The sequence below is a fragment of the Dicentrarchus labrax genome, unplaced genomic scaffold (genome assembly GCF_905237075.1).
Source record: "Dicentrarchus labrax unplaced genomic scaffold, dlabrax2021, whole genome shotgun sequence".
NCBI classification, from domain to species: Eukaryota; Metazoa; Chordata; class Actinopteri; family Moronidae; genus Dicentrarchus; species Dicentrarchus labrax.
The window spans coordinates 16,908,862-16,936,078 of NW_026136719.1; the positions used below are offsets into that span (position 1 = coordinate 16,908,862).

Below are 27,217 nucleotides of genomic sequence, written 5' to 3' on the forward strand. Positions count from 1 at the left end.
TAACATAACAACAAAGGCAGATAAAACCATTTGGGCTATTCTTGTGTACAGTGTGACTCTTCTCAGTTTTTCCTTAAACAGCTCCTGTAGTTTAACATTATTCATAGAGCCAGAAAGAGGCTACAGGATGAACAACAGCAATTCAAAATGGACACAGTGATCTATGTGCATCCTAAATGTGAAACTAGAACAATGAGTGCCCTACCCAGGATTTTATTGAAGAGGTTGCTGGGGTTGATATACCTTATACATCCACTGTTAGGGGACTCATCTACTCTGCCTTTTGATAAGAGACAAAAGGCAGGGTTTATTAAAACTGTATTGATTGATGAAAAACAAAGATCCCAGAAGAATGAGCAACCTCCGTCCACTTTTTTGACTCTAGGAAATTGCTTCATAAATGGCTTTTTGAAAAAAAAATAAAAAAATCAATCTGAACAGTGTGTGTTTGATAAGAATCAGAGTGATGCTGCTAGACCTCAATTTAACTGGCCACCATGACAATCTGACTGTGTCATTATTATTATTTGTTTGTAGAAGCAGTAAACTGTAGTATGTATGTATATTACTGTGGTAGTAGTTTATGTTTTGGATGTTCTGTTATCAGAATAAAAAGGGAGAAAAGACAAATATTCAACACCCTGGTAAATGCAGTTACACAAGACAGTAAGTCAGGAAATGAAAAGGCTTGTGTTGTCTTTCAAACCTTGTTTAAAAGTTTATCATTATTGTTGTAATTTGACCTCATAAAAAGAGATTATCTCATCAGCAAAGACTTTCGGACCATCACCCCTTCTCACCACATGCTGGCAGCAGAGCACAGCAAACAGATTGAAAGATTCAATTAAGTTGGAAAGGTTTGAAAAAAAAAAAAAATCGCTGTGAACTAAATTTTAGTTCACTGAAATAAAAATAAAAACAAAAATTAAAACTGAAACAATATTGTGTACTTACAAAACTAACAAAAATAAAGTAGTTAAATAGTTTGAAATGTCTTTCAATGTCTGTCAATTTGGTCAAGTTTGTCAATCCAACGAGCATCGGTTTCTATGTTAATTTCTATTTCTATGTTTTCTATGTTAATTGAGTCAATGTGTTTGTATTGCAACACCTATTATGACCACATTATAATAATTTAAAAAAATACTGAAACTAATAAAAACAAAACTAAAACTGAAATATATTAAACAATTAAAACTAAACTGAAACGAGTAAACCCACTCTGGAAACTAACTGAAACCAAACTGAAGTAAAACTAATAAAAAATTAAAAAACTATAATAACTCTAAGATACAGTCACAGTTTCAGAGTAAGACTTCAGGCAGTCCAGGGTCACTCTAGTTTATACACAGAGGTCATTGAGTTCAGTAATTTTTACTGCTGGGTTCCTGAAGAAGTCCAGGGCTCCTGTCACAACCTCTGCTACATTACAATACATTTATATGGCTGATTATTTTGTCCAAACTCCACGAAAGAGGTTGCATGTAACCTTCAGCATCACACATTTGGTACCTGAAACCCTCCCTCCTGTTTAGTTTAGAAGATAACACTTTGGCTGGTATCAGTGTTTAAGCCAAACCATTTACAAGCAAACATCTTTTTGCATTTGAATTAGAACAAAAGATAAATTAACATTAAGACCGAACACTGGGTCTTAGACAGCAACCTGCTGAACATCCTCAGATTGTATCTGCAGTAAGTGATGACACATCAATCAGCCTTATAATGGACACACAATTGATGCCATTAGCACACATCACACCTAATACATTTAATAATTTGGAGAAATACATAATTAGATTTGCAGGGCAGTTTAATCAGCGCACACATAAAAAAAAAAGAAATGATGAGTGAGACATTTTAACCTCGGTGCTTCATAGAGGCACAAAGATTTTGGCTTTTGGGCAGTTTTCCCATTCTTTTAACAGCTGGGTGAGAACAGGCTGTGGTCTTCTAATTTAATATAATTCGGGCAGATAGATGTGAACATGCAACAGTATACCTTATTTAACTCCAACCATCTGCTCTTTTTGTGGGATAAAGTGTCAGTGTAGCACATATTGACATGTGTAAAATCAAATGAAAAATGTATGGCCTGTTTTAATTGCAGCATTTTTTTTTACCTAAAATAAAAGTCTTCTCTGTAATTAAATATGATAAACACTCATATGTTGTTATTTATAGTGTTTCCCACAATAAATTGCGAGGTTGTTGCACGGCTTTTGTTCTTTTTGATTTCATGTTTTATATTTCAGGATTAACATGGATTTGTTTGTGCTATATAAGTTAAGATTTGTTCAGCAGATCAAACCTATATAAGTGGAAACAATATGAGAGCAGAGAGAAAAACAAAAAAACAGTATAGCCTTAAAGGTTTACTCAGCTGTTCATCATCTTTAAAGCCGCACACAAGACAAAATAATAAATACTTCTGCAGATCTGAGCTCACAATGCAAAATGCTGTTGGAGAGTCATATAGGATAAGTTAAAAATTAGTTAAATGTAGATTTGGGTATCATCTGAACACTGCAAGAAGCAATTTGTTTTCTTGCTGAAAAAAAATAAAACAAAAACATAAAAACACAATGTGAAACCAGAGACGAGGCAGGAACACAAAAGGTCAAGTGTCTAAGTCAGACAAAAGTAATCTGAGACTTAATGTGCTAGTGGGCAGATTTGTGTCTGGTGACTGAACCAAATCAGACCACCCATCAAATGAAATGCTTGATACTCTGCTACAGTGGAATATAACAGTGTTCATGTGATTATAATGTCAGGATTTTAAAACATAACTATGTGCACAATATGTATATTTATATATATATCTATACACATATATAAGCTTTTGTAACTCTTTGTCCAGCCTTAAAAAGACTGCTTGATTGTTATCATGCAACCATCTGTCAGGACTGAGTCATGAGGATCATTTTTGGCACATCCAGGGTTATGTTGAGGTCTGTGTTTCATGGAGAAAAAGATTCTTTGGCAGCTGGGATCAGATGTTGACTAAACTCTGTTATTGTCTGTCCAAGTCACGCTGGTGAAAACTGTGTGGCTGTTGAATTAAATAAACCGAATCACATGTTTTATCTGATGAAAAACTAGTCAAAACTAAATCTTATGACTAGATGTTTTGCCCACAGCTTAACGCTTGTGGTTTTCTCACTATTTCCTTTTTATCATCTGACTTGACACTTTTAATTTATTCTTTCTGCATAAGTATTTGTTATAATGTTTTTTTTTTCTTTTTAATTATTTAATATATTTAATGTATGTAGCTTTAAAATATACTGAAAACGTACTTACACAAGTGTCTTATCTTGTTGTTATACCTGCAGACATAATAAGCAGCCAGTGGCCACATAAACCTGTGCCTGATGAAATCACATCACCTGGTTAAACCCTATCTGCTTACATCCGAAAACCTAACCTGCTGTGGTAATGATGACTGTTATTGGATGTAAATGTTAAAATAGCATGCAAAAATAGAAGGTGCAATATATTTTGGATTTTGCACTGATTTCAGGCTGCCAAATTTTACACCTGGTCAGGGACACAGATGGAAACTAGCCTTTTGTCTAATTATAGCATATTTACAGCACTGTTTATTAATACGCACTGTTCCCGAGGAATAAATGTTTGCTGCTATGAAGGACAGGACTGCATGCAATACATGCATCAATCTGTCAAATTTGTGCTCATCATTCCTAATTCAGGATACAGTGAATAGACTGGGACTCTGGAAATTAAACTGTCACTTTGGTCGCACATAAACTGAATTTATAGAGTTAGCAACAAGCTAGCTTGTCTGCCAGTTTTGCTGATGATATCTTTCCCATTGTTTGGAGGAGATGAGGCCATCATAGCAACAAGTGCTGTAGGACTAAAATGTAAGGATTTGGACCAGTTGTCCTCCATAAAGAAGAGAAAAATAAGGTGAGTCAGACACCCCTCCTGTCTGTCTGCCATGATGATGAAGTGTCTCTCTGTGTATGTATGTGTGTATTTAACTCCTTGCTTTTGTTCTTGTTGGTGTTCTTGTTTGTCTGGTGTTATTGCTGCTGCTGTCTACATATATACAGTGAAAGTGATAGAGCTTCAAAATTGTATTTATTGGTTGTTGATCAGCTGTTGATCAGTGATTTGTGAATGAGGTTGTACAGAAGGAAAGAACTAGAATACTGTAGGCCTTGTAGGCTGTGTTTTTCATGCACTGTAGATGACAGTGTATTTGATCGCATACATCGCATGATAGCTAACGTCTCTGTCTGTGGATGTTTTTAGTGTCTAGTAATCATCTGTACCCAGTTGGCTCACTGTATATGGAGCTAAAATGATTAAGCGACTGACAGAAAATTTATCATAGCAACTATTTTAAAATTTTTTCAAGAAAAAACATTACTCATTCCAACTGCTGCTCCAAGTGTTTTGAGGATTTGTTGCTATTCTTTGTCATACATAATAGTTAAAGTCAATATTTTCGAGGTTTGGACAAGTAGTCAAACAAAATAATTGTTAGTTGCAGACTTATGTTTGCAAGAGGATACATAAGCAACACATGATATTTTTCTTCTTGATGCAAACCTAAATCTGTTCTCTAAATTTTGCTGTTCAATGTTTGTCATACACCGCGACCGCTTTGTTGGTAAAATGCCTCTTCCTACTCTACACTTTATTTCTTTAGGTGACCTATCTGCTAAAAGGAGTTTGTTCAACTGGCCCCTCATAAAATAACAGCTGGCCCTATTCCCTGTAGTTAAATGTGCCAGTACTGCCACACTGCTTATTCTCTCAATATGTTGTACAATTTACCCTCTGGACCCACATAAAGATTTGATATTACAGTACACTTACAATATATATTATGAAAGATCTCCATGAATACAGTTTGAATAAGTTTTTCCTTTCATCTTGCATCTTTGTAGTCCAGTCTAGTTTATGTTTGGGTTCCCACAGAGGACCAGATGACCGGTTTCCAGGACAACAATCCTTTTCACCTCGAAAGGGCCCCTCCTTTTATTGTATTAGGGAGGATTGCACTTGAGTGTCAAGAGTGCTCTCCTGCCTGCACATATTGATCTGGCAGAAATTCCTTATTTGCACACTGAGCAGACATTTATTTGTGAATGAGGAGCAGTCTTGCAGCATTTCTTTAGATTTTGTCCCTGAGTATTTTAAGCTTTATTGTGATTTTCTTTTTTGTGTTTCTAAAAGTGATCCTATACGCAATATGTCCTTTTTATTCAGACAAAGAATAAGGAGGAAAACTGAGAAATTGGATGCTATTCTGTATTCACAGTGTATTTTGGCTGTTGAGTGAGATTTCAGCAGAGAGCAAATAGAGTCCTCACTTCAAAGTCTGGACATATGATCTTTGATGATGTGTCTTTGATCAGCATCATCTCTGGAGTTATTTGCTCACTGACCTGAAAGGGGAAAGCCAAACTGCTGTATGAGTGTGGTTCTGTAGCTGGTGTGGGTCCTAAAGGTAGAATAAAATTATATTTGTGGGTCTGATTTGCTTCTCTATTTTTGTCTAACAGCATACAACTCACATGGGAAATGGTTGTGGTTGGGAGGAGGATGGAGAGGTCTTTGAAAGAAAATTTCACTTTGAAGTCTTATCCACAGCAAGGCTCCATCTATCTCTTCCATATCCCCGTGTATTTTCTGGACTCTACAGGCCACTGACACAAGGTTTAAAATATGATTTTGCTTTTTAAGGTATAAACATTGACGTCATGTTGTAAAATTTTGTATTTTTGTAATGCATCAAGGTACTTTGATGCATTAAAAGTATGATTGTATGATACATTATGCAAACATAAGTTAGAGAGCATTCTGACTGAAATCAGCCCTGCGTTAAGACAACGTTAAGGGACTGTGTTGGTGGCGGGGTATTGTTTGAGATACAGGTAGGACGATGAAATACAATCCTAGAAGTCCAGTTGAGGAATACATTTCTGAGTTTGAAGGCTTATCAGACACCAAAACACTCTCACACTACAAGGAATGTGTGCTTGCATGTGTTTGCATCAGCACCTGTGCTGCAGTCCCATTCAGATGAATGAGGGGCTGAGTTTTTTTATGTAGTGAAGTTGCAGTGAGCACTGTAATCTTTGTTTATTTTAGCATGTGGACTGTGATGGGTTCAGTACTGCTGTTAGTGTGGCAATGCATGGTGACCTTGCCTCATACAACACCCTCCTTACTCTCACCAAATTGAGTATTCATTGTTTTTCTAATGGGCAAATGTTTTTTGAAGGCAATGCCAAACAACATATTTTAGACTGTAAGGACCAACCAGTTATCAAGAAATTGTAAAACAGGCATATTCAGACCTTCTGATGAGCTGTGATCTCGATGTATTCTTGTAAAAGTGTCCTTTCAAGGTCAGGTATCGCCACTCTGTGTCAAGCTGTGTCTGTTTTTAATTCTGCTGGTAAGTCAAATATAAATATACTATTCAGCACCATCTCCTCCTCCCACTGTGCAGTTAAAATGAAAGAAAAACACAATTGTTTACTGTGTTTAATGTGATGGTTTACACTCTCACTCATTTCAATTAAGCTGGTCAGGTTGCATTGAATGATCTATGAGAATAACAAGCCAAAATAAATCAAGCTAGGTACGTGTTAATGTTGTGTAGATTAAACCGTGTGAACTGTAATGAGCAGTAAAATTGAATTGATACACATGAATAATCCAGGCATTTTCTGCCATGCGGGTATCTTGTTAATTTAAATTTTAAAACTGCATAGCAAAATATGAGGGACAGCATAATTGGTCGTACCCTCTTTGTGTAAACTTACAACAGTTACAGTATTTCTGTTTAACAAGTCTTGTATATCTTCTTAATAAGCAACCAGCAGCTCCATTTTCCCAACCGATTCATCCCGGCTCCATCATTATGAGGCGGCTAAGAAAAGTGCCCATGTGTTCATTATACCCAGTAATAATGAACAAGAGGCCTCTAGCCTCCCAGACATGCAATATACATTTTAGGTGTCACCCCACTGCTGTTAAAGAGCTTTCAGCGCTCCTCTCCAAAGATGAAGAGTGTTTCTGTATGACTGAACTCTGTTGTGGGCTCCTGTCAGCTCTTTCTAAATGCTAATTAACATGCCTGTTATTCAGGCCCAGACCATCTGTGGAGCACCACCAATCACAGCAGAATAATTGTTGCCTCTTCGACTACTTTGCTGCAGCAGGGAGCACAAAAGAAATTGAAAAAAGCTCAAGAAAAAAAGCTTCAGTCCATTACCATGTAAGTCAGGGGAAGAAGAAGAAGAAGACGAAGAAGACGAAGAAGACGAAGAAGAAGAAGAAGAAGAAGAAGAAGAAATCACTCTTTTAATATCTGTGTGAGCGCTTTTACCCTCTCAGCAGTGCTTAAATTCTGTATAGTTATTTTTAAGACTTTAACATCATCATAATTAATGTAATGTTTTTTTTTTTAAACCTTAATTTATAATTTAGCAAATAGAGCAGCTGGACCATATATATAGTTTTCCAGTACACTCTGTTAATTGGCATTATCTTTACTGAGAGAATTCACTGATTAGTGTCTGGATGAACCCTGCGCTCTGCCCTGAGTGACGCCAAAGATGAGCACCAGGAGATAAGACAAGCAGCGATAGAGCTGACATGGACTGAGCTGATTGACAACCTTAAACTCTGAGGGCTTAGTGAGTGTACATGATAAACAATGTCCCTGTAATGTTACATAAACCCAAACAAACCATTTAATGATAAAACAAAGATATATATATAGGACATTATACAATGTAGTAGTTTGTTGTAATAGCGATAGAAAAAATTTAATTTCTCCATTGTCTAGAGGAAGCAAGGCACCTTTAAAAACTATAAAACAATCAGATAAAACTATATACTCAGTACAAAATATAGTAATGTCTGCTGTGAAAAGGTTTATTACAGGTATTGTAAGAGGTATAGTTTTTCAGTGATTGCATTAGCAGATTTAGGACTGTATGTAATATTTCTGTTGCATCCTCGTTGTTATAGAGTATTTGTCAAATCTTGCCCAAAGATATTTCGAGCTTTTTCTCAGATGTGAAATCTTTTGTATTGACAACCTGAATAACAGTGTACAACAGTTTAAAAATGTTAAATGTAGCCTACCTGGGATGAAATAGTATGTTAATAACTGATTCTGCAATATTTAGGAGGAAATATATTCTATATATATATTATACTCAACACTTTCATTAGTGTATAGTCACCTGAAAATAAGAATAGTTATGTTTTCATTACCCTAGAATGAGATGTTTTTAACTACAGATGCTGCAGGTTGCCTTGTGTCTACAGTAGCCCTGAAGGGACAAATACTGGCTCTAGATAGGGCCATTAGCATTTTTTTGTGCGTTTCACAGCCACTGTAGTTTCTCCCTTGTGGCTGGAAAGGGAGGGTGAAATGAGTGAGTAGCTATGTGCAACTACACCACTAGATGCCACTAAATCCTACACACTGGACCTTTAAATACCCCTTGCATTGAACAGGTGCAACACAATTAGAAACTTGCTACATCCTCGCAATTTTGATCCTATTTCAGTCTCCACCGGACACAGTGTGTATGTGTGTGTCGAAAGGAGAAATGGTGTGACCCACAAAAGTACTGCAACACAATCCATTCCCATTGTATGTGAAACCAAACTTTCCCATTAGGTGATAAGGAGGAGGAGTTACAGCAATTGTTCTGGAGAAAAGATCTTGTGATTTTTGCCTAGAGCAGAATCCATTCACTTTTATGGAGACGAAGATAATTCAGTTAATTTCAGAAACACCCAGACGTCTTCATGAGTTTCTCTGTAACTGATACACCAAGCACACCCATTAAATCCTCTGTTATGCATGATAAGAGAATGTCTGTGTCTTGTTGGAGGAGATAACTGAGACAACATGCAGAGCTGTAATATACTTACGGCTCTCTTTTCTTCACTTATGGGTGTGGTGCCTTTTGCCTATCTGAAGCTGCTGGACACTTGTAAGATGTAATGTGGTGTCACATTCCTCTCAATTCTCCAAAGGCCAGTCAAGGAACCATGAAATCAGCAGAGACAAGTTTGGCCGAAAGGGAGTGTAACAAGAATCCTCCCGACCAAGCAGACTTCTCTGCCTTTCCAGGTTCTTTTTGTTGACGTTGCTTTATGTGTTAGCTGCATGGCTCTAGCAAAGTCAGTACTGGTTGGTTGGTCCAGACTAAAATATCTCGACAACTGTTGGTTGGATTGAAAATACATTTTGCACGGACAGTCATGGTCCCTTCAGGAAGAGACTTCACAAGACTTTGTGATGACATGTTATGCTAAAAGTACTTTCCTTTATGTTGCTTTTTCGCCATTGTTTAGATGCTTTGCCAACCGTGGTCTAACACTGCAAATGTAGTGATGCATCGAAATGTCTAATTTATTTCTGATAGTCTGACAAGTTTTGAGAATGAAACACAGTTTTGAGCATGATTGCAAATAGGACCACCGATTTCTAACACAGCATCCAACCAATGGAGAAAAACTGTAACCTAAATGTATAAATGTCTTTTGGCCTGCAAATCACCAAAGAAATGCACTACTGAATACCTTGGATTATGTCTGTTAACTTACAATGTACTTCAGTCCTGATAAGTGACTAGATAAGTGGTTTTCTACTGTGGAAACTTGAAATCTCCATTTGAATCTGCCATAATTGACATGTATTTAAGTCAGGAACAGACACTGTTCTCTAGATAAGAGTGCCATTTTTACCCTTTTTAACCTTCAGGTTGATTCTCAAGATAGGTTTGAGGTAAATGTATAATTGTTCACTTAAATATCCATTATCCAAGTTGTGCAAAGGTTAGACAGAAAATAAACAGCACTTCACCATCTGACAAATTGGTTACATTGTGTTTCATGTCAAAAGCAAAGTATTACCAGTGAAAGATCAACATTAAGCCATAAATAATCTAGTAAACATAAATATAAAATCCATAAGGGCAAAATGATAAAGAGTTAGGTTCAGACTATACAGTATTTTTTTCTATTAAAATGGTAATCACCATAACTTTGGTCAAGAGATGTCGGTCCCCAACTAATTGCTGTTTTTCACAAACTGTGAAGGAGGTCAACAATCAGTGGCTGTTTGCAAAAAGCCTAAAAAAAAAAATTACTGTGACCTTCCCTCTAACGTTTGCTACTAGCGACACAACTTTCAACTGACTCCACATCTTGTGCACTATATTAACTGAGTGTCTGAATTCTGAATGTCAAAAAGTACCCACTAAATAGTGCCCTAAAAAGAAATCCACAATGGACGGAAAAAGCAGCGTCCATGGCATGGTGACGCAAAATGATGATCAGAAAGTGTCCAAAATCTAATTTTACTGGTCACTATTGAGTTAACTGTTTAGTGTCTAAATAGAGTTTAGTGGGCAAGGTAGTGGTTTCAGGCACAACCAACTTATTATATTGGGAACCTGGAGTTCTCCTCTGTCATCTCACTTGTAGAAACATGGCCTCTCATCTAGAAGCAACACATTATTTGTAGTATAGATCTTTTCACAGCAGTCATATTGATGATGCCAATCAGGCATCAAAACAAGCATTTTTGATAGTGCTTCCAAAGTTGAAAAATACTTCCTGCCCTGCATATATACATACGTAACGTCATGTGCAAACAGCTTATAACAGCACCCTGACTCGTTGACGTTTTACGTGAATGGAACAAAGCCTTAATTAGTATCATTGGTGTGTTTGGAGAGATGACTGTGGGATGACTATGATGACTTCTTGATTTATCTGCCTCAAGGGATTTTCACAAAGGTGAAATATAGCAAAAACAGCTTATTCTGTATAAATGACTTTGCATGGCTTATTCAGATTGCAGTTAGATGTCCACCAGTTATAATATGGCTTTATGATGTTTGGTAAACAAAGAATAGAATAATATTGTCCTACACTCTCTGTCACACCACTAGTTGTGATTTAGTTCCTCTCAAGAAGGTTATTGGAGGGTAATGAGCCTGTTGGTGACAGATCTGGGCTACGTCTGCTCCTACGGGAGGTGACAGGCCTTGAGATGTTCGAAAAGAGGTTGTACAGTATCCCACAGGCGAGGTCCTGGGGTCAGCACCCAGCCTTACAGGATTAACACACCTGCCACTGGGACAATGAGGTCTAATGAGCGTACACTGGCAGCCCCAGTCTGTTAGCAGCAGGCCAAGTGCTCTCTGAGTGGCTCACACCTCAGTGCCGGGATTGAAGTCCTGGCTTTCAAGTCAATACCTTCATTAGTGACTTCATGGCAGATCACTCTGAGGCCGAACAAAGGCTCCCAGGAACACAAAGTGACACATTCCAGGGATTAGAGAACGCTGGCAGGTTGTGCCATTAAAATGTATTTTCTTGACATGCAAGGAATTTGCTTTGACAACAGGAAAATAATACATTTCAGTGTAATTAATTGACAAGGTAATATATTAGACATTAAATTGTTTAAATTAGACTCAAAATGTCTTTTACAGTCTATGTGTTTATTGCTGTGGATATACTGTTGAATTTTGTCCCTTCATCAGCGTAACGCTTGAGGTTGTTTTGCCTATATAATACATCAGTTAGCCAGGTGACTTTACCATAATCATCTTTTAAGAACACAAAATACATTATTTACCCTTAATAGATACAAATGTTTACAAGAAAAGTATAAATGACAGTAAATACAAAATATCCAATTTACAAATTACTATATTTCATCTTAATAATTAATAATAATAATAATAATTAATTGCTGAGAGTTATTCCCAGGCCGTTAAATACCAACACTTTGTCTTGGTGAGTCTGAATACTATCGTATTGTGTGGGTTACCCTGAGCCACTTTGTTTCCCATTTACTGTAACCCGAAAGAGTCGGTATTTGGCGACCTGGCAATGAGACTGACCCCATCTTTTAAATTTTGCATGTTAGCGCATAGGCATTAACTCTCAGTGCCACAGAATAAGAGAATGCTTTCCCCATTGATGAATTTACAGGCTTCCTTTTTTTACAGTAGAGAAAACCAGGGAGAGAGAGACATGCCGTGAAGATTCCCAGACGGTATTGAACTGGTTATACTGAATGGTTGACATTGGCCCATTTTCCCCTTCATAGTTTGAGTCTTAACTTTTACATCATTTTCAGGAACACAAATAGGCAGTAGTCTAATATACATGGTGTGCCGATAAATAATTTTTTAAGGCAACATTAAGAAGAGTATTTTCGCTCTCATTATCCCACCTTCGCGAGCTGTGTCATTGTTTTTTGCATAGAAACACAGCTTTGCATCTGGCTGCATTAAGAAATTCTGAGTTATTTCTAGTAATGCTGACCAGTAATCCAGGTATCGCACAATGCTTCCTTTTAATTTTTACCCGCTGCCAAGATAACTAATGGAGATATTTCCAAGACGTGCAGTATTCAGAGTTGCCCTAATCAGGTTAGAACTGAAGTATCAGCATTTATGTAAACACACCACCAGCTGACAAGTGAAAGGGTCTTCTGATGTCAGGATGTCCTTGGAAAGAGTCTCACAGCTCACAGAATTAACTAAGGTGACATAATGATTTAGTGGCTGCCCAGAGACCTCTGCTACCACCATATGCAACCCTCTGCTCTGTCCATGAAGAGCCAGAGTTGGGGAGTCCTGCTGCTTAAAGTGTGCTTCCTTCGACTCCCACTGCCCTACTGCTCACCTTCACGACCCCCTCAGCAGAGAGAGTCAGATGGCAGCGATGCTTCAGTAACTTTAACCTCTGATAACATGACCTCTGAACTCTTTGATGACCTCAGAACAAAGACTGAGACATCCTCTTTGTTGGGGCCTGGCATGTTTTTGTTAGCGTGCACAGCGATGTGAGTTGTGCATGCTTACGTACATGCCAGGAAGTTGTAATAAAAGACTTGGAAATACTTTCATAGTAACAGAGACAAGAAGCTCATACCAGAGAGAAAAATGTTAAAACTTATGAATGACATTTCTCAAAACCTTTTTTGTCTCTTTAATTAGGCCAGCTCAGCAAAAAGCTTTAGAGAAGGACACTTCAGATTCCTGAATTTCCTCTCAAGTGGCTCCAGAGTTCTGGGGACACTCAAACATAATCAAAACTTGACATTTATGCAACCCCATTCAGCGATGTGGGAAACATTCCACACAGACTTCACCTCTGAAACAAAACACAAGGAATGTGCTCATGCTTTCCTCTGAGAATACTGTACATAGTATTACAGTCACTTGTCGCATTTGAGATCAAGAGTTTTTTCAGGTCAGGCTAATTTATGTTCCGGTGTAACAAAGTGGCAAATGAAAAGAGTGCCACATGAGAGAGAGGAGCACAGAGGAGAGTGCTGCTGTGTGTGTCAAGAGCAGGAAGGCTGCCATTCACAGGGTGTGTAATACAGTACTTCCCCTTGTTTGACAATGATGCTGTCCTAAATTCAAATAACAAAGACACTTAAGGTGGCTTGTACGTGTGTGTTCTTGTTCGTCTATCTTTGTGAGGACCATTTTGAGTTTCAGGCCTTATCACTAGCTGCGGTTATGTGCACACTTTTTTTTCTCCATTCTGATAGAAGATTTTGGGTTTCCATGGGATTTGATCTAATATGGTCTGGTATTTACATGTGCTAATGCATTTAAACGGAACAGCTGTGTGACATTGGCTAAAGTGACGAATTTGTCCATGCTTTTGTACAACGGGAAGTTGGTGGGGTCGGATCCACTTTTGTTGTTTTAGTCTTTTTCTGGGTCGAGTCTCTTCAGCCTAGCTGCTCCCAGGTGCTTTTCAGTCTTAAAAAAAACAAATACTGAACATGACATCATGATGTGACTTCAGGTGCGGTTGTGGCGGTGGCGTTATACCCTGAAACCAGGATACTTTGTAAAAATCTCATACTGTTGCAACGACAGTCACTGCAAGTATTAACAAGTTAACAAGAGTTATTTCTATGCTACTCTGTATCTTGGTGGCAAAAACAACAATAAATATAATTAAAGGGCAATCTGGCAGCTTTGAAATAACTAGGTTATTGAAATTATTATGTTCTTTTACTTAAGTAATTTCTTGACACAGTTTGTCACTTTTCAAGAACAGACACAAAAGAAATTTCAAAGTTAAGATTTACCATTGTTTGATCTGAAGAGCGAAAAAAAACTTTTGACAGTAGGTGGTTCCAAGCTGCTGACAGAATGGAGAGATTTGTCTCGCTTTGGAGGTAATAATGTAATTCCAGCTGTGAGGAGCAGTTGGTTTCTGTAGGTCACACCTGCTGTTCTGGCAGTAGATTAACACAGCAGTACGTTTAGCCTGCGTGTTATGGATAACATCTGTGAATGCAATAATTCACAACCAAATGTGACGTGAAACTTCCTTTCACTGAGAGGAACCTAGAATATTTCTATAATAGAGCTGGAATGATGAGTCAATTAGTATTTGATAAATAAATCAATATTCAAATAGTCATTTTTCAAGAAAAAAAGCATTCCTACACTATTTTCCTTCTTCCATTGTGAGAATTTGCTCATCATTGTATACTGAATATACTGAGGGTTTTTTTGGTCACATTTTGTACATTGAACGATAAATCGATAATGGAAAAAATCATGACATGTTCATGAGGATCCTGAATCAAAGTGATTTATGGATTTGCCGAAACTCACCACCCTCAGTCTGCGTCATGTAAGACACATCTTGTCTGCACTCAGACCATTTCCCTTTCTGTCCCCTTCTTAAAGAAAGCTCTCTCCAAGACCTCAGCTGCAAAGCAAGACAAAAACAACAACAGACACATCACAGCCACTGGAAATCAGCAGATGTAGACACAACATGAGCAGCCTGGAGCACTTTCGCTAAGCAGCTTTCTGCTGCACTGCAAGCGCTTAAAATTGTCCCTTAATCACAAAAAACCTAACATGGTTCCAGTTCCTTGACGAAGTTTATCCATCTGGACTGTCATGGTATTTCAGTACCTTGTAGCTGGAATAACATACGAAGAGCTTGCCCTCACTATCGTTTTGCACCATCACAAACTTGCAAAAGTACACATATTCTTAAAAAGACTGCAGTAAGTAGAAGTACTGATTCAACTCAAGTGAAAGTGAAAAAGTACAGGGTAGTTTAAAGTAGTCTCCCTCGCTTATCTGTTGCGTCTTTTATATTTGAAAGGCATGCAATGATAAAATAAAAAACAATAATTCTCCTTTTAAATGCATTAAAACTGAAGTCAATTTAGAGAAGACGTTGGCTGCCATTTTGATCTCGTGGACACAATTCTCCCTCTCACCCATTGTTTAACACATAAAAGTGTGAAAACTGTTATAACAGCTGATGTCTCTTTCTGCAGCTGATTTATCAATGGCGCAGTGTTGGGACATCAAACATTGTAAAACAAAGATTTGAAGGCAAAAAAGCACATTCAATTAAATATGTTCATATTTTAACATTCGGATTTAAAGGCACTGATTCAGTCCGTACTCTGAGAAAGAAACTGTAAAATGTTTTGAAGCAAATCAGAATATTGTACTGTAATAACAAACATCTGTTAATATCAAGAGTTACAGCTTTTTTTTAATGCATAAGACTCACGTTTCGTTCCCAGCTGTGTGTCTGCGTCATTGTTTAAACTTTGAAACTGTGCATCTAATGCTTTGTTTTTTGTTTTGCTAATAATTTGAATAGAAGCTTGAAACAAATGTCTGGATTACTTCACATTATAGTGATTATAAGAAGCTGCATATCAATAATTTTGAAATGACAAACATAAAGACTGAGTACAGGAGTGAAAATATCATTGTGATACTAAACAATGCAAACTCACATCTGTGTAACATAGTACACTGGGAACACAGGCTTTACCCCAAATAATCCTCCAATATTCACACATTAATGAGAGTTATGTAACATTTTCTTTGCTGCTGTGTCACACAGTCACTGTATATGCTGAGAAACCACTTTGCTCATCTTTTATTCTTCCTGTGGTTTTGAATAATTCAATACCCCTATCAAGTAAGTATGCAACTCCTGGGACACAGGTTGTAATGTATACTTTTGGGTTGTCTTGTGTATCACTGTGTTCAGTAATAAAGCAGCACACTGACGGGTTTATCAAAGGAGGCCCCTTAACACTCTTTATAATGCTGTTTTTATTTTTTATTTTTTTTATTCTCTAGTGTTGAGCCTGGCAGTAAATAACCTACTATATTTTCTGTCCTCGCCCTAGATTGAAGGTGTTTTTTAGTGGCTGCAGAGGACAGCAGGGATGTCACGTACTGTACTTTACTGTACCACACTGCATATATACAGAGCATTTCTGTTTATGTGAAAGGCCTTGGATGATGTTTCAGGGCTACAAATTAAACTCAGGATTTGTATATAGGCCACAGTAAAACAAATCTGCCATGTTTCACGCTACAAAGCTGAAAACTGAATAAACATTTTTGACAATATATGTAGGTCTCTGATTACCTAATTTACAATTACCTAGAATTAACCAGTTTCTGGAAAAAGCTTTAGTACACAGTAAGAGCAGACCAGACAACATTGACAGTTATTGGAGGCACGCTTTTTTGGCAAGTTTTTCTCCTCCAATATCGATACTTTAACTAAGCAGCGCTCTCTTTCTACCACATTTAAAATCCACAATATGCTACACTGTGTGGAACTCATCTGAATCACTTTTATGTAAAGTACCAGGGGTCGCTGTGGCACTGAGCATTGACTTGGAGGCCCACTGTGACTGAATGAATACAGATTTTTATGACATTGAAACAAAGTATTCAAGTACTCAAACAAACTATATTTAATGTGGATCAGTCTTAGGCCAGTATCAGCTCCAATACTAATCTGGCATAGATGATTGGTGCATCCGTAGTTATCAATGTCGTTGCAGGGTAAAGGTATTGATTGGTTAGCAGCATCTTGAGATTTGTTATTCTTGGCAGAATCTTTAATCTAGCAGAAAACATAGTTTATCAGTGATGTGACATATCAACAGATCTTCAAGTATACCACAGATATTATGTGACACAGCTCATTGGATGTCAGGGCTGAGACGGAGTGAAGGGAAAGTAGACATTCTTCTTCTTGACCTCGCAGAATTATCCTCCCTCCATGACTGCTTTCAAAGTTCATTGGACCATTACGCACAAATATCAAACCTACCGCTAAGAATCTTGGTATCATCTTTGAGCAGTATATGACTTTTGATATTACAAAACTTCCAGTCCTGTGTTCTTCAGCTATGACATATTGCAAAAGTCAGATGCTGCTTGTCTTCCAGAGATCTCAAACTATTAATTCACACCTTCAATTACCCTGTCTAGATTACTCTAATTCCGTCTACACGTGCCTCAGTCAAGCTTCTTTAAATCGTTCACTTAGTCCAAAATGCAGCCACCAGACTTTTAACCAGAACCAGCAGTCGGTCAAACATCACCCCAGTTCTCGTATTGCTCCATTGGCTTCCTGTCCCGAGGACCACTCTGCTCCTAAAATCTTGGCCTTTTATCCATCCGCCTGCTTTTTTTATTTTTTATACAGTATATCTCCTTTCCTGTGCTTATTTACTTATGTTTGTTGTATCTCTTTTTTAACTTATTCTTTTCCTCTTGTTTATTTAATCATATGTTCAACGCATGTCATGAAGACCTTTGAAAGACTGGTTCTGCAGCACCTCAGGCCAACGACTGCCTGGACCCACCGTGAGCTCTGTGAGGATCATCTCTGACTTCTCCAGCTCTTTCGACATTGGCCTCTCTGGCTGGCAGAGGAGCGCTCTGTGATGCAACGATACTGTCACCATTTCTGTTCACCCTCTACACCTCTGACGTTTGCTTCAACTTACGAACGTGCCACCTACAGAAGTTCTTTGAAGAACATCCAAGAACTTCTCAGGAGCACTTCCAGTCACTAATCCAGCCCTGTGCATCAAAGCCCTTGGGAGGCTCATTTGTGCCATCAGACATCTGACTCCACAACGCCACCGCATGCAGTACTTCCCACTTCCACTGAGACTACCTGTCAAGAACAACTTTCTTTTTTATGCACAATACCTTGAAACATTGCACATGTAGATTATTGCTTTATTGTATATTTTTTATTTTATTTTATTTTATTTTTATCCTTTTCTGCTCTTTGCACTACATATCCCCATGTGCCGAATTTGAATTTCCCCTACTGGGGATCAATAGGGTGACATTTTATTTTATCTTATGTTAGTTTTTATGTTTTGTTTTTTATGTATGTGTATGATTCCGTATGTATGTGTATGTATATATCTAAATGTATGTATGTGTGTAGATATCTATATGGATGTATACGTGTATGTATGTGCGTGTTTATATTTTTGTTTGTGAAGCACTTTGTAACTGGATTGTGTTGTATAAATAAAGCTTTACTTAAAGAATTACAGTCTGCAGATTGCATGACTGTGTGTAATTAAATGGAAAGTAATCTCAATAAAATGATTATTAAGTAATAAAGAGGTCTGACCAAAACCTCCAAACAAATAATTGCTAAGCTGGCATGAAAATTGTCTTTACATAAGAGTTGTTCCTGATGCTTTGTGGATTTGAAGATTTTGTTTTTACCCCACCAGCAAATCTGCGCCTTCCTGTTGTCAAACTGTGGCAGACGGACTGTGCAGGGATTCAGACGACGTCAAAGACTTAAACTGGCCTTTACTGTGTTCTGTTTTCATTTGGGGGAAATTAAGGGTGAAACCTTGTTTTTCTTCAGTAGCTGGCAGATACAATGTGGAGGCTGCTGTCCCAAAACTCTGAATGACTCATATGAAATACCCTGATGTTCAACAGTACTCCTCCTGCATTAAGGAATATAATCATCTGGGGGAATAAAGCCCTCATAGTCTGTGTCTGTGTATAAAACGTCACTTCTTATCCTCTATTTTGACTTCAGATATTATTATGACTTCATGATTCACAGCAAAGAGGTTTTCTTTATCGCTCAGTGTCTGGGTCACAGTGAAAGCTGAGATGTTACTCACAGAATAATCCCAGAGACCTTTGACTTTGTGCTTGGCTGCTATCTGAGGTGTGTACTGGCATGGCAGGGATTGTGGAAATCATCTGTTTGCTGTATATCACAGAGTGAATTTGGCATATTTCATACATTCATCTCATGTCATCTCTTAACTTGCACCTGCAGTACGTTTCAGGGTTTTTTTACATCAGGTTTGGGGTTGTTGTAAAGAGGAACAAATGAACTCAAGCTTCAAAAACAGCCTTTATTTGTGTTTGTTTGTCAAAACAACTTTCTTGGTGAGATTATTACCCCAATAATAAGTATCATATTCCCTTTTTAACTAGTTTTATAAAAGGGTTTTTATAAAAATATAGTAATTTATGGGGATTATCGTGGTGCCATACAAATGTAAATCCAGTTTAAACTCACTATCATCCATGTAGAAATATAGTGAATTTTTGTTTGTTTCAGAGTCTTTATGATCCCTGAGACAAGTTCATTCGTTTATGAGTTTAAAAAATGATTAACAGTCAGATGAGTGTCCTTCTTGGAAAAAACCTTAAACCAGTGACTCCCACACAGGGTGGCTGTCTGAGTCCTGGCTGTGCAGAGAACTTAAGCCGGTGTCTGAGTCGTCGTCGTTCACACACTGAGTTTTTGACAGACCCCTGGCCTGCTCCACCCACTCGATCTTCCTCTCCAAAGTGCTCATCATCCCTGTCTTATCATCTGTCCCGTAGCTACATGTCTCCTCGCTGGCCGCCCCTTCCTCTATGCCCAAAGTGTTCACTTTCTCAAGCAAATCCCTCATTTCCTTCTCCCTCGCCCCACAAATCTCCTGGGTCAGCTCTAAATCGCTCCTAATAGCTTCTAAATCCGTGTTGAGGCGCAGGCCGATGTATAAACTCGCATCTAACTGTGTTCTGATCCTCTCTCTTTCCAAAAGCAGCTCGTTTTCTGATGCGTCTGCCTCGGTGTTGAGGGCCGATGCGCCATCGCCGGGCTCCGTGTCTTTGCTCCGCAGCTCCTCTGTCCTCCGCTGCATCCAGCGGTGGTTCAGCTCCTCCTGCACCTGCATCACGAGGATGTCTGTAAGGGCTTCCTGCTCCCACAGCTCCTCTTGTAGTCTCACCACCTCCTCACACTGCCGGACATACTCTTCAAACTTGGCGAGAGTCTCAGCTGAACACAGTTTGTCTCCCTCTCGGCTGCAGGCTGCAGCAGCATCGACTAAATAAGTGTCCTGCACATAATTAACCCCGTGTCTTTTCATTCTGTCAGAATGCACCTTTGCCTCGCACCTTTCGATCTCTGCGTCCAGCTCTGTAATCCTCTGAATCTGCTGGCGGATTGTGTGATCTTGAGAAATCACAAGATGAGCCAAAGTTTCCATCTTTTCCGCAGAGGACGCGTCTCTGTGCGCCCTCTTCTTATTATTGAGCTTCTCTAACTTTCTGAAAGCTTTCCTCACAATCCGACGCTGTTTCTCAGGTGAGATGCCACTCACGGGAGACCGCGCTGTCCCCTTGGTAACACAGGGGCTGTGTTTGCTGAGCACCACACGCGCCTCTGCGCTCCGGGGTCCGTGGTTCGCCAAAGACGCCTCACTTTTCACCAACACAAACTTCACGTTCCTCTGCTCCTCTCCCCACGCGACCCAAAGTCGTAAAATCTTGGTTTTGTTCGGTAAAATCCTTTCGAAACCTCTCCATTTCTCCACGACACAGTAAGACTGTGGGCATCCAGAAGGTGAAGCCGTGGAGAGGCCGTGCTGTGAGTTTGGTTCTTCCAGAAGCACTTTGACAACATCAGCGCAGGTTGTGCGCTTTGACAAGCCGTAGATGAGCTTTTCCTCTCGGCAGACCCACACTGATATCTTACCCTCCTCCGACTCCATCGTGAAGGTCCGCTAAACTGTACTTCTCTTACATAAAAGTCAGAAAGAAGGCATTCTTAAAATAGATTTAAATCCGCATGTCTTGGAGAAAAGCGCAGCTGTGTCCATACTCATTTCCAATGTGTGCATGCGCGCTGCGTCCCAGACGCATCTGAGAAGTTGCAGGAGGTGGACCTGTCGCTCTGTGCACTTTCCCGAGGACAAGTCACACTTTGTTGCGCCCTCACGAGCCTGCTGTGATCACATGACTGCCAGAAGGAACTTGTCAGTACAGAGGACTTCATATTGTGATGTGTGATTTTCTGTGGAGATGAGCCACTAGCTGCTGTTCTCTGTGGCATGTTGCTGTCACCATGTCCACTACACTCTGATGAAATGTGAATGGGTTGTGTAGTAAATGTCTTATGATTGCCACACTGTTTCAACACTTCAGTGTTTAAAACATCAGAAATATTTATTATTAAAATGATGTTTTCACTTAAATTTAATTATTATAAACTAATACAAGACAGAATTATGAAAAACATTAAAGAAAATAATAAGAATAACATTTCCTGCAGTGGCAGTCGGAGATAAGTGAAATTTAACTATAAGCATTCTTTTATAATGCATTAAAGTGATTTTATTATTGTTGTTATTATTTAGTTTACAGGTGTTTTAACTCATTGGGTCGACCAAAACCTGAGAGAAATATCTTGTTAAAATTTATTGTAGACTTTTTGTGCAGTTTTGTTTATTTGCCACAAACAACAAATGTTAGACGGTACAGAGCTGTTGCTACCGTTATAATAATGTAAATAATAAACTTTATTTATATGGCTCATTTCATGTTATAAAGTGATTTACGAATGAAAAACTAAAACTAAAATCCAGCAAGTTAAAAGTACACTGAACACAGTACAATAAAATACCATAAAATAAGAAACAAAATAATGAATTGACAGTTGATTCTCAAGAGGAGGACATGGCATGATAGTGTTTGATTTGCCTTATGGGGCTCTTAAGATTTAAGCATCTGAACAACAGATTATGCAGCTGTTTCTCTGATTTTTAAGCTCAGATTGTGTGAACCCTGAACCTTTTTATCCAATGCAGCTACTGGTTTGTGCCAGTGTAAAATATCAGCACTTCCAAACAATGAATAGCCATTAGATGAATTCAGACAGCGCAGACAGCGACAGTACTTCACACTCCCTGCAGTCATCAAGGCTGCGTGGCAGAGACACAAAGATACAATCCGGCACATTCAGAAGTCTGAGTGGAGCAGTGTTGACCTCTCCTTTTGTTGAATTACACTTTTGTGTTCAGTGATCTGAATATCCAGGGTCAGCTTGCTTTGGTTGATATGAGTGAGTGGGCACAGATCAGGTGCAGAAATGGAGAGAGATTTAAAAGTTGTTGGTGATGATAGCTGTGGGGTCAGAAACATTGTGCTAAGACTAATTGAATGTTAATGTCTCAGCTGAAACAGCGCTGCTTTGATTGGTCTGTCCTTGATACTTAAAAGCAAGTGTCTTTTTAAAATGCTGACCCTGTTAGATTTTAGTTGATTATCTGTTTCGTTTCATTGACTTCTTTCAGATTTCAGACTTGGTCTTGACCTCATGTGCTTTGATTGCAAAGCAAGAAAGCAAACTGCTGCTCACCTCTGTTCATAAAAACACACCTGATAAACAGACTTTACCTCAAGTTTTGTTGGGTTGTCAGTGTTGCTGTATGTGCTCTTGCAGGAGATATGGTATAAGAGGTGTATCAGGACATGCATCTTGTGGTGTTACAATATATGACTGATCTTGTTCCTTTGATGGATTAGATTTTGGTTATCTTTGCTTTAACCACCCACATGTTATTGTCTTGATTTGCTTCCAAGTACATAGAAAATCATTCTGATATTTACTGAAATCCCGGGACTATTATGGCTTCTTTAGATATGACTAAATTTAAATTACGTCATACTCATGACCATTGAGTTTAACTGCTATCAAAATCTATAGGATCAGTCGGATGTATGTGCATGTGAACGATGGCTCTGAACAACAGTAGAGTCCAGTATCAGTAACTTATACCCCTCACAGTACAGGAGTTATTAATGGTGTAGAAGTGTAATTGTTTTTTATAAATGACCACATGGTGGCACTACATACTCCAAAACTATTTAGTTTTTTTTTTTTATTTAACTCTGTTAGGTAGTTTTTAGTTATCCTGCAGGAAGACCTTCATCTTTGAGCCCTTTCAAATGCCTAATTTGTACCAGCAGTGTGTTGTGAGATCCCCTCTAGCCCAGTTGATCAGGTTAACAATCACAATTTTCAGAATAAAAGTTGCTTGTGTGAACTTCCATCTGGACAGTGCATTTACTGCCTCCACAAGAGTTACTTCACCACTAAATCAAAGCCACAGGAAAGAGCTGATATCATTCCCAAACTAACAAACAGTTGTTTTAAAGCAATAATTATTATTTGGGCCTTTTTTTTAGAATTTCCGTCACACATTTGGATTACAATGCCAAAGGTTTGCCTTTATATGTTGTATGTGACTCACTTTAATTACACAATTTAAATTAAGCTACAGTTTACTGGTGCTTTAATGAGTGGGTAGTTAACTCAAAAGGAAGGAACCCAGAATGCATTTGCTTTTAATTACACAATGTTTCCCTCTGGTGGTGGTTTCTGTTACTGCACTGTTACCACAGTGGTGTACATTAAATATGTGCCCTTTACATGTGAAACAGTTAAATATAAAGCAAGTGACAGGCTCCATCTACTGTTGATATGAGGTTTTTGCAGTCAAAGAGTGAAGTCAAGTCCCTCAGTCCATACCACACAGAATAATGTCTGTAATACTACTCTATGAGTGAATACTCAAACTTATGTGAAATGTTAAACTTAAGCGACAACGAAAGGAGGCAATATTTTTCAGATTTATTTAACTTCAATGTTGCATACATACAAAGTATCTAGAAAGCTACAAAATATCTACTATTATCAAGAAGGCATCATAATGTTACGGAGCCAAGACAAGACCATATGCAGAACACAGAAACATCACAGAGCTTCTTTCTCTCCTTTGCTCCAACACTTTTTACTGTCATGGATACGAAAAGATATCACACATCTGTACCAAGAAAAGCTAAGATAATTTTGTACAAAGCACCTTTTTACAAAAAACAAGTCTGCACACAAAACCCAAATGTGTGTATGATAACTATATTTGAGCTATGTGAAAAATCACTTTAAAGCCACCATCTGAAAATGGTCATAAAACAAAAAGGTACCAGTACCTACTCTTCAACGGAATTACAAATAACAAGAGCTAAACTGCTGATATGTTTGTAGCATGATTCCTCAACTTAGCTGATTTTTATTTTTTTTTAACATGTCCATTTTTTTTTCTTCAAATGGCCCACCAGACCTTGGTGTCCTGCTGTTTTTAAGTGTTGAAACGACATGTCAAAATGTACCAGCACTGCAGCAGCAACATCATCACCATCTTATTGGGCTTGCAATATACAGACAATGTCATCACAAAACCAAGTACAACTGTATACGAGTACAATAAGAAAACCGGAACATCTCACTAAGTAATCAATAAATGTGAACAGATACACAGGGTAAACATAAGGAGAAAAAAGCCTATTAAAACTCCACAGTGTCCACAGGACTGTGGCAAAATACTGAATGATTGAACTTTATCTGCATCCACCAGAGACATTGTCTGCAATTATTTAGAGCTTCTTCAGTTAAAATACTTTAGATGATTATAATTTTTTGTAAGAAACGGTAAATGTTTGAGTAGCCATGGTCCTTGCGGGTGAAAAGTATTAACCTCGACGGCCTCGTCCACATTAGCAGTTGTGAAAAATTAGTTTTTGAAACAGCATCTCAAACAGGTTTTGGAAACAATTTCAGATTTATTAACATTAAAACAGTGTGTACTGTTAGAAATACTATTAAATAAACTATAACTTCTTTTGTTCTGATAGATAAGTAATGATAAAAGCTTGTGTCGGTCCCTGCCTCGTCGACATCACAGCTGCGTCTGCATCATCAAAGGTAACATTGCAAAAAATGTGATGTTTACTGTGGTTTTCACATCGTGCGAGCATGCGGTCGTGGGAAAGAGGAAACCATAATGTTTCCAAAAAAACTTTTTTTTTTTTAAAAAACACTTGAACCTGCAAGTGTGCAAGAAGCAGACAGCTGTAGTGTTTGTACGAGTTGACGTCCTGCATGCAGTCAGCGGCTGTACGTTATCAGCAGGTCTTTCAGGCTTTGACCTCAAGCAAAGAAATAGGTTTTCTTCAAATACATAATATCTGAAATCAATGCACAATGTAAATAAAAATGAATGTATCATTTATTTATTTTACCAGTAACCAGCTGTCCCCTGCTGTCATTACAATCCTTTAAAAAGGCAATGTGGTGATTGGTTTCACTTATGTCTCATTTTTGGTCTAGCAACATGTAATTTTTAATTTCTGTTTTATCTTTTTGAAGCTGGAAATTTTTAAACCAAAGGCACTTCCTTGCTACCATGCAGGACATGACAAAAGATGACTGTATCTCTGTATTTTTGGTCATTTACAACAAGAAAGGCAGTAATTCTGTGTTTATATTACACTCTTTGAAAAAAGGCTGATGTTTTAGGAACATATTACAGCGTTAGAGAAAAATATAACCTGTATAATAATTTAACATAAGTGTACTGCCACTTAACAACAACAAACTGTATTTCCAGGAGTGTACCAATTATAAGAAACAATTTCTCAGATGTGAAGATGTACCAAGTATAAATATACTGGTGAGTTGTTTTTGCCTGTTTCATCCACAAAACTGATTTTAGACTTAAAACAAAGCAAAGGGTAATGTTAGAGTATATTCTAAGGCACTGTACATCTACACTTTGGCAGATAATATTGTGCATTTCTTTACACAATGCAAACATATAAAGAGTCTTCCCACGTAGAGATCACAGTTTTAGTGGCATCTTTTGGAGTTCACACAGCTATAACATGTTTAAGGCTGGGGATCGGCGTAGGCCACAGAAACATGTGAACATAGTGTGAAGGCAGCAACACTCTGGCTAGGAGTTATTTCACCGCGATCCCAGAGGGGAATGATATTCTGAGTCTTTCGGGGGGGGCAAAGCCACAGTATACTGAACAAGGCCGGCTGTCTGCAAGTGATTTATAGTGTTATGCTTATTTAAACTGTTGTTCTAAAACCACAAAATCTAACAAAGTAAAAGTAAGCATCACTAAGGCAAGTTCAGGAAGGGGAACCAATTGCTTTTGGACCAGATGAAAGTCATTTCAAGCAGCACTTTTACCTGTCTGAAAACCTAATTATTCTCTTATCAGTTGTCACAGAGAAAAGACTCGTTTGCAGCTCAGAAATGCTTAGCAGCTGGTAAAACAGATGCAAAATGTTTGTAGTATTTTCACAGTGCATTCATTCTGTTAGTGTCTAAGACTTGGAGTGCTTCAACAGGGATAAATATACGACTGAAAGGTGAGTTTGTTTTTTAAAAAGAAATAGTAATATGCAATATTCACGACCACTTGCTTCCAACTACTGTCTATGTAGTGTTGTGTTAGTTTTGTTTCTTTGGAAAATCTATTGGCTGTGGGTGCATGTCTGTATATTGACATTATGTATGCTCACAAATTATTAACTACAGACATACAAAAACACACTCAAACATATTACACAGACCACATCAGGCCGCTGATAGAAAAGGCCAGCATCCTTTTTTTTTTTTTTAGTTTACATAACAAAGCAGAAAGAGACAACACACATATTTCCATTTACCAAATGAATCTAGTAAATTCTTTAAGAACGGCCACATTTATACCCAACGGAGACCAACTCAACATATTTTAAATGAGAATTCATATATTTAAACATAAAACAACTGTACCGCAATTCACAGCTGCAGTCAAATAACAAACACTTTATATTAAAACAAATTTATAACAACTGACTTCACCCGATACCATGACCAAAAAGCATTGTAGGTGTGACTTTCAGGTAGAGGCACTGCCACTTGTTTTGAGGTTGGTAAGTCTATGAAAAGATTGGAGGGGGTGGGGGGGGTTTCTCAGAGCCTTTCATTCTTTTACCAGTCTGTAGATGTGATGCTGGGCACCGTGCTCACTGTTTGAAACTTCAAACACACACGCCATACATAGCAGCGTCTCCTGGGTGTCCCTATTTGTCACCACCTGCAAGAGAAGAGACAGTCACCTTTCTGGTAGAGAAGAGCTATACAGTTTAATTTTAAATAAATAAAAAGTAGTATTTTTAAAACCAC

General features: G+C 38.1%; 2 protein-coding genes and 1 long non-coding RNA gene across 6 annotated transcripts in view; 1 reads left to right on the top strand and 2 right to left on the bottom strand.

Annotated features, from left to right (window-relative positions):
• The first annotated feature begins 9,039 nt into the window (after positions 1-9,039).
• LOC127351614 (uncharacterized) lies at positions 9,040-18,430 on the top strand. Its single transcript, XR_007880921.1, has 2 exons — positions 9,040-9,145; positions 17,672-18,430. It is a non-coding gene; the product is annotated as an uncharacterized LOC127351614 (long non-coding RNA).
• An 820-nt stretch (positions 18,431-19,250) lies between these two features.
• rassf10b (Ras association domain family member 10b) lies at positions 19,251-21,377 on the bottom strand. Its single transcript, XM_051379216.1, has one exon. The coding sequence runs from the start codon at positions 20,903-20,905 to the stop codon at positions 19,568-19,570; it is 1,338 nt and encodes a 445-aa protein (XP_051235176.1). The 5' UTR covers positions 20,906-21,377; the 3' UTR covers positions 19,251-19,567.
• A 2,434-nt stretch (positions 21,378-23,811) lies between these two features.
• tead1b (TEA domain family member 1b) overlaps positions 23,812-27,217 on the bottom strand; it is a 47,057-nt gene continuing 43,651 nt past the window's right edge. For all 4 annotated transcript variants that reach the window (XM_051379215.1, XM_051379214.1, XM_051379213.1 and 1 more), the window contains one exon: positions 23,812-27,128. In XM_051379215.1, the coding sequence (XP_051235175.1) occupies positions 27,015-27,128 (114 nt within the window). In that variant the 3' untranslated portion in view covers positions 23,812-27,014. The remainder of the gene's footprint in view (positions 27,129-27,217) is intronic.